At 50.2% G+C, this 8374-nt stretch overlaps 1 protein-coding gene across 3 annotated transcripts in view; it reads right to left on the minus strand.

Moving 5' to 3' along the window:
- Positions 1-751: 751 nt before the first annotated feature.
- Positions 752-8374, minus strand: part of SLC39A9 (solute carrier family 39 member 9) — a 37701-nt gene continuing 30078 nt past the window's right edge. For 2 of the 3 annotated variants that reach the window (XM_004698674.2, XM_045287821.1), the window contains exons 4-8: positions 7521-7589; positions 6787-6872; positions 5912-6046; positions 4522-4623; positions 752-3266 (exon numbers count right to left, since the gene is read on the minus strand). In XM_004698674.2, coding sequence (XP_004698731.2) covers positions 3060-3266; positions 4522-4623; positions 5912-6046; positions 6787-6872; positions 7521-7589 — 599 coding nt within the window. In that variant the 3' untranslated portion in view covers positions 752-3059. Of the gene's footprint in view, positions 4624-5911; positions 6047-6786; positions 6873-7520; positions 7590-8374 lie in introns of all 3 variants that reach the window. The other variant, XM_045287822.1, reaches the window with a different exon arrangement.

Consider the following 8374-nt stretch of genomic DNA (forward strand, 5'->3'; position numbering starts at 1 on the left):
GGTCCAAGGGGTGGCTGTGTAATTGAGGGGTAAATTAGAGACATCAGACAAGATAATGTATGCATGGGCTCACCTCCACAGTCATGATTTCAGGAGCCAGGTCCACCCACAGAGAGATTAATGTAATCTCAGGAGCTTGTACACTCTCAGACAAGCCGGCCACAATAAGCACATATGTAACTGGAAGGGGTTGTACGAGAGCCATACATGTAACAGGAGGGGGATGAGCTAGGGTGTGCATGCAATAGGAAGGAGAGGCTCTGGAGTGTAGAGGTGTACACGCACCCACAGTAATGGAGAGTACTTTGAAGGTGATGAGGTTGTTTTGTAAAAAAAACCAACAAGGAAATGCAGCTTTGCTGAGGGTGGGGAGGGGACGGTTCCAGTTTTGTTTAGGTACCCTCTCCTAGACTGACTGGCTGCTTTGCAGACTCCTGTGCTCCCAGGGTTGGCTCTGGCTTCACTGTTCTGAGAAAGGTAACCCCAGAAAGAGTACTGACTAAGAGCAATGGCCAAGTTTCAAAATGCCGATAAATGTCTCTTGGGTTTGCTGGCACACCGAATCCATCCCTTCCCGAAAAGAGGAGCCAGTAGGAGGATCTCCCCACTCCCTTCATGGCTTTCCAGACCTTCCTTGATGCTCAAATGTGGATCAGGTCTGGCTGTCACATTGGGTGGGGGGGGGGGGGGGGGGGGGGGGGGAGAGGATGGGACTGACAAGATAAGTAACAAGTAACAGTGGCACAGGATATGCACTAATAAAAATTTATTATCATAAAACAAATCAAAAAACAGCCATGTATTTTTTTCTCCAAACCATTCACAATTAAAGTGGAGAGAAAATGATAAGGCAGCCATCCATGGAATGATTATATGTTTACAAAGGATCCAGAAAAAGATACATTTAAAAGTGCCATCCAGCCTTCTGAACCAAGAACGGCAATGGGTCCCACAAGACCTCCAAGTCACCGACCGGAGATCCACCAGGACAGAGAGTCAGGCCCATGTCCTGTGTGGGCATCTAGTTCCAGCTCACAATGGCACGCGCCCGTCCCCGGCCTCCTGAGGCAAATCTTGGCGCCTTGGAACAAAGGTTTCCACCACTTTGTGGCATCGCTGACAGGTGCACTCTGAACAACGGAGTCCCTTCTGTACTTCCTGTTGCCAGGCGGCTGGGCCATACATAGAGCAGGTGCAGGGACGCCCACTTGACGGGCATTAGATTTGGATGACTAGGAAACAGTCTCAGTCACCTGAAGGGCAGGAACAATCTTGGGGGCCAGTGCTGTTGACAAACAGGTCCCGAGGTCAGTACCTAGCCATTGTGAGTTCTAGGCCACTTCCTTCTGGTTTGATCCCCACCCCCACTGAGAACTTGCCTTCCAAGACGACGCCTAGGAGCTTAGATTCTCCTCGATCCCCGGGGGATTCTTACGTCTATGTTATTATTGTACAGTGTCGAGTCTGACTGAGACTCCTGGGTGGGGAGGCAAGTTCTCCACGAGGGGTGGAAGTGGCAGGAAGCCCTGGTTTCAGGGGCTCCCTGCACTCTGGTGCTGGCATGTCCTGGAGGCTCTAATCCACAAGAAAGAAACCAAACGAAATCAGGCAGCACACTAAGAAAAAGGCTGGTGAGGAGACCCAATTAGAGCTTTCTCCTTTCTACAAGAAATCAATCGCTCAAAATGGCCACTTCGTTGTTTTGCTCTTTTTCCCTTCCTAATGACTCAAAATACAGGAGGAGCAAGACCGTGGGGGTGGGGGCGGGGCGCAGCAAACAGCCTCTGCAGGTCGCACCAGCGCCAATGCCCAACCTTCCTCTGCCTGAAAAATGGGGCTGCCTTGGTGACCTGGGAAGGGACAAGCAAGTCACTATAGAAGATGTGAGAAGTGGATCAGTAGTGTTTTTCAAGTTGGCCAGCCCCTTGGGGTCCTTGGGGCAGGGGTAGTGGGGGTTTGAAAGCTCGTCCCCAGTACAGGGAGGGGCGTTGGATGGCCGTTGCGGTTGCCTTTGGCAAGGAGAGGGGAGGGCCATGGTCTGGGCCAGCTGCTTCTCTTTGGTGGCCAGCAATGCCCTTTGTGCTCCCGGCAGCACTGCCAGTGTTCTCTAGGCGTGAGAGCGTTAAGGCATCCACCACAAAGGGGGCAGCTTCAAACCAGAGGGAGACAGAGCTGCGACGTGCCAGCCCAGGGACATCAACATGGCCTTTCCTGGGCCACTGCCCAGCGTGGTAGCAAAGCTCGGCCCCACGGCCTGGTCCCCTGCCACTGGGAGATGCACTGAGCCCTATAGGATTCATATGGCTATTTCTGTCTGCTGGCCACAAGAGAGCCGAGTGGGTCTCCGGGTGCAGCTTTGAGATCTGGGAACACGCACAGCTCTTAAGAGTTGAAAAGTTTGCTCGTTAGTGGCAAGGACCGGGGAGGAAGGCAAATGTGGAGTTAGCCACAGCAATCCTGGCCAGAGTTTGAGGCCCCACCCTGCGGGGCTTTCCAGCCAAACGTGAGTGTGCCGGCAAAGACTGCTGCAAGGCTCTGCTCAGCAGAACTGCTCTCTGACCCTGCTCAGAAGACACAGGGCTACAAAAAAACACGGAACCAGACACTCCAGGAATTTCCAGGTAGCCATGGCATTCTGAAGGAGCTGAGGAAGCCCCTAGACTCAGTACAGTCCGAACGGCTTAGACATTCCACACTGGTCCTTCTGTGGGGTTCAAAAGTGAACTCAATGGGCGGCGGCCAAGGTAGGAAACCGTGTGCTACTTTGGTCTGTGGCCAGCAGAGGGCGCACGAGCTCTATTTCCAACGGCAGGCGAAGGACTTCACAAAGGTGCTGGCTTGTGCATCTTTACCGATTGTTTTATAGACTTCCTGAATCCCCTGCTCAGAAGAAGGCAGCCTTGGTTCCCCCCTTTCCGTAAGATGTTTTGAAATGGTACAGAAAGTGAAAATAAATTAGCAATACAGTATTATACACTCATGAGACAGAACAGGATTTAACAGGGCTTTCGGTAAGCATGGAAAAACGGGACCAAAATGTTTGTTAGACACTTTTGCTCTCACTGCTGCCCATGATCAGACCATGAACGGGTGTGGGTGATCCACTCAGACAGAAGCAGGTGACATTCGAGGGCGTGAACAAGCTGTGGTTGACACCACGGTAGTTTCTTTGAGGGGCTCAGAACAGACACAGCAGTCTCTTCATCACCAGGGCTGGAGAAGTGGTTGTCCTGGAGAGGCCGCACCGCACAGAAAACGAGCCCTGCCTGCCCCAGCAGTCAGCAGCAGCAGCGACGAGTGGGGAGAAGGGCGGGCGGGCAAAGTTAGGAGAAAAGCAGGGGAAAGATGAAGGGTCAAGAGACATGATTTCAATAAGCGTTCAATCAACAGGCAACACCTTCCCTGTGCCACACCCTCTCGTCACTGCGGTCGGACGGGGCAGACCTCATGGCGCAGTTATTTTAAGAGGGACTGCTGAGCTGCTAAGATCAGGCTTAGCCACACACACACAGAAGAACATGTGTTGTTTTACTTTTAAAAAGGTGATCACGAAGATGTCACTAACTATCCCATTTCACTGAAAAATGTAACCCCTTCATTTCCAAAGACACTGTGCACGCTGACTGCTCTTGAAGGAAAGCCGAGGCCCACACCTCCTGGAGCTTGGCTCTCCAGTAAGAAGGTGCTGGAGGTGGGGGGTGAGAAGAGGGCTTGGAACAACACTGGTGTCTCAGGTGCAGCCCGTCCAGCGAGGCCCACGCACAAGGGGCCTTCCCGAGACCCCCTCCCCAGGAGCAAGTCAGCTCTCCCGATGTGTCTTGCTAACGTTTTGGTTCTTTCTCTCCTTGACGTGAGCCCCAAATGAAATGCCATCACCTTCTGCATCTAAGACGGTGGGCACTCTGACCTCCTGCCAAGGCATGTGGCCTCAGCGGTAAAAGCACCAGTCGGACATGGTGAGAACCATGGTAAACACCAATGGGGACGGTGGCAGAGCCCCTTAGCAAAGAAGAGATTGTAGCTTAATTAGAGAACACTGCACTGTCATAATTACTCGTTCACTCTGAGCTTGAACTTCTCCACTATCCTTAAAACTAAAATCCATCTTCCCTGAGAATAGGGTTAAGAGAAACATCAAAACTCAAACCAAAGCCCAGGCCCTTTTAAGGACAAGACAAGGGACCGTCTCGCCCCGTTCGCCGCATGCTGTTCTCTACTCTACAGGCCTTCCCCTTTAGCTGGGGTTTCCTCTCACCTCCCTCCAGACTCTAGGAACATAGGTGGAGATGGGCAAGGTGAGACACGAGACCGAGGAAGTGAGCGCTGCCCTGTGCCACTGAGCAGGTCTCGCTGGATGGCAAGCGCCCAGGACAGAGGCGGGAATCTCAACACTTAATGCTGGTGTCCTATGGACAGGATGAGTGGGATGAGGCAGCCCAGGACCAGAGCGGCCACCTCCAAGCGGCTGAGGCCTCTCCCTCCAGGGGCTTCGGGTTTGTGGCTGTGCCCCATTCCGCCCACCTCAGGAAGGACATGTACTGTGGCAACATAGAGAAATGTCCCGGCAGAGAAGAGCATGGCCACTCCAGTGGCGTTGACCTCTGAAAGGGCCTCTTTACTGCTCTGTGAATTCAGAAAAAGAGACAGAAAGGACAATTAAGTAAACACCACACACTCTTCACGATGGGTGCTATCTGGGACAGTGGGGACAACTGGAGGTCACAGCAGTTTAATGTCACTTATAGGAAGCTTCCGAGTAAGGTACATGAAGGCCAGTGATGCTCAGAGTTGCTTTTTCAAACCATCTCCAAGCCCTGAGTGGGCAGGTGCAGGCTATCTGATGTTACGATGGGGGCAGCTAGACATTAACACAGCCTTTCCCTCCGTGACTTGCAGCGTTGGACACTGTTAGAGCCACGAGGCACCGGGCACTTGGCAATAGAGCGGCCGTGGAGAGCAGGACCTCCCCGTCCTCTAAACTTTGGACTTACAGAGCAGGCCTATAAACTGAGATGATTTGATGAAAACTTCAAGAAAAGCACAGGCCATAATTACAGTATGTGACTCCACGCCTCCAGACCTTCCTGCCAAGTTTTAAAAACTTAGATTGATCAATAAACTGGTAACACTTTAGGGGGAAAGCTATATTGCTCATTGAATGAAAGGTAAGGTCCTCGGGTGGACAGAAAGGGGTTTTATAACACCTTAACTGTTAGCAATTGAAGTCAGCAAGCCCTTAATTGACAGGCACTTAGCCCCTCATTAACCACCCCATTTCACATGAGTTTCTTCTCAGACCTGTTTGACTCTATCACACATGGACGCGTAGAAGACTCATACCCTGCGCACACCGGGGAAAGCAGTTCCCTGAATTAACCTCAAGTCATAAGAGTTTGGTTCTAAGATTTTCCTCCTGTTGCTGTGGTTGACTGTTAGGTCAAGTGGGGAAGGCTGGAAGATACAGCAGTCAGGTCTGGGAAGAGCCAGCAGCACAACCTGTGCTTGAGGTCTAAGCTACCTTACCACGCGTAGAGCTGGGAGCAGGAGACTGAGTCTAAGCGAAGTGTCCTTGCTCATTCTCACTTCACTCAAGGCTGCCTCGGGGCTTGTCATTCACGTCTCCGGTGCCCATCGCAACATCAACTATCAATGGCTGTGATTTGTTGTCCACCTGTGGAACACTAGCATCTATTTGGGCAATTATTTTCTGGATTCAACGAGGATGACATTTTTAAATTAAATGACTAAGGAAAAGCTAAATTTGTGAAGAGGACTTTGGCTTGGAATTAAGACATTTATCTTCTCTGGGTTTTACTCCTAATTTTAACGTCAGTGTCAGAGGGTAACTCAACAAGAGACCACACCTTCTAGGGGCTCTCTTGGAAGCCTGCTAGAAATGAGTCCGCCTTACCTTACTGAGTCCCAAGTACGTCACCATGGACATGACGGGTGCCGCCAGTGCAAAGACCAGCAGATGTCTCCGGATTCGGTTCCGTTCGAGGCCTGCATGCATCAAGAAGGAGACCAGTCCAAACGCAGCTGGTGCCTGCGGGTGGGTAAAAATCCCGACTTTCACTCTAAAGTTCGGGAGTCCTTCTACACCAAGAAGTATATGTCAGTGACTACATTCTCGTACAAAGCAGAACAGAACAGAACAGGTATAGCATCCAAATGGGCTCGGCCTTTTAGGGAAATCAGGCTCTAACCAGTGGTTCTCCATCTTCTGAATGCCCCAACCCTTTCAGACAGTTCCTCATGTGGTGCTGACCCCCCACCAACCATAACATTATTTTAGTTGTTACTTCGTCACTGCCATTTTGCTACTGTGATGAATCAGGCGACCCCTGTGAAAGGGTGGTTCGACCCCCAAAGGGGTCGCGACTCACAGATTGAGATCCGCTGCTCCAAGCTTAAGAAAATGTCCTGTTTCTTTGATACTAGGAAAGGGAGAAACTCCCCATGAATATATGCCCTCAAAGGGCGTAGGAGAAAACTACAGTTATGCTAAAACATGACTCTTAAAAAAAAAAAATTAGACATCTGCAGGCAGTGTCAGAGTTCCTACGACCAGTCAGTTAGAGGGCCACAAACAGAAAAGCCCTCCAAGCACGTTTAGGAAAAGGTAGCCAAACAGACTCCAAGCGTCAACGCTCCCAAAGAGCAAATATGAAAATGAAGTTATTTTCTCTTGCAACCTCACCCCATACTCCGTAAAGATGCTAGCCCCCAAACAGGCACACTGTAGGAGTTGCTCCAGCAGCAAGTCTCACCCCCAGTTTGGCTCACCTTGTGTAACATTATGGCCACGAACACAATTAACTGGACGCTGGTCTGTGACGTAGAAGCTGCTGCTCCCAAAGCGACCCCATCAGCTGCATGTGGGAAAGGAGTAACGTAAGGAAGGTACCGTCAGTGGGAACAATCGCGACGGCTAGACAGTAGTTGAGAATGTAGGTGAGGGTGAGAGAGGGTTAATTTGACACTGGGAAGATTATTCAATCCCCCAGATCCTCAGTTTGCTCAACTCTCTAGATCGGGTTCAGTAAAGTTTGCATTCTTTAGGATCTGTGGGGCGATTAAATGAGGCAATGCATGCAAAGAACTCAGCACATGCTCGGACCATTCCACATCCGCTATTACTGCTTTTGTTCCTAAACCACGTACTGTGCTACAAACAATCTATTGATGCACCAAAGTGCAATGAGAGAAACACCAAAGAAAACTGACTACTCAAAAAACTTTATCTTTGGGCACTGAAACTTAAATTTCAGCTAATCTTCAGCAGCCACAATATAGTCTTCTCCACCCACCCTCACCCCACCACCACTTAAAATGATAGAAGCCATTCTTATTCTTGTCTTGCCAGCCCAGTTTTTAGGGCTTGACTCAGTGTGCCAAGGCCGGTGCTGGAGTGCCTGGTCTGGTTACGCATGCTTCCGACCCCTGGCAGCCAGCCCCCACAACACTGATGACCAGTACCGCCTCCCCCCTTGCATGTGGCAGAGAGAAGCCAGCCCCACCTGCTGCGTGGACCACCAGCCCCAGAGTGGTGGTGATCTTGGAATTGCTGGGCCTCGCTGCTTCAGAATCTAAAGTGAAAGTGAGAGAGACAGGCATTAAGCAATGTGAGATAGAAACTGTTAGAACATTGGTCTAGAGGTGAAAAATTATTTGAAAGCTCTTAAAGTACTACATTACTTGTCCACACAAGTGCCTCTCTAGGCTTCAAAAACCTGGAAGAAGCTCCTGTTCTGAAGGAGGTCGAAGGGAACTCTTCGTCTGAGACAGTCTCCCTTTAACAGACAAATTCTGAAAGACGGGTAGCTCAACCTCCTCACTCCTTAACCCTCTACCACTGCATGGACAGTGCGCTATGGCTGCCAGTCACGTCTTTCCAGGCCAATCTAACAATCACTGTCCACCTCTTCTTCTTCCTCAGTCAGCCGCTTGCTCCTTGATCCTCACTGTAACATAGAATGTCTGTCCCATTTGCCCCTTTCCATTATCACTACCAACCATCCCAACGTAGACGATGGCATCAGGACCGAGGAAGGCATGTTAACAGCCTCCTCAATGCAGATGACACATCCCGCTTTCTAAAATACCACCCTGGGTGTATGCCACCTGAATTTAAGTCCATCTCAGGAAGAGATCTGACAAATTCAACGAGACGACCAGAAGAACTGTGGGATGACACCAAGAACGTTATACAAGAGGGAAGGAAAAGGTATTCAAAAAGATCGGGAAGAAAGAAAAGATCAAATATCAGAGTGGACGTTAGAAGAACGGATGCATTTGAATTACCGTATATACTCGAGTATAAACAGACTCAGATTATCAGCCGAGCACCTAATTTTACCACAAAAGCTGCATT

This window comes from Echinops telfairi, unplaced genomic scaffold, assembly GCF_000313985.2.
Source record: "Echinops telfairi isolate 266 unplaced genomic scaffold, ASM31398v2 ScPeMD7_18;HRSCAF=68, whole genome shotgun sequence".
NCBI classification, from domain to species: Eukaryota; Metazoa; Chordata; class Mammalia; order Afrosoricida; family Tenrecidae; genus Echinops; species Echinops telfairi.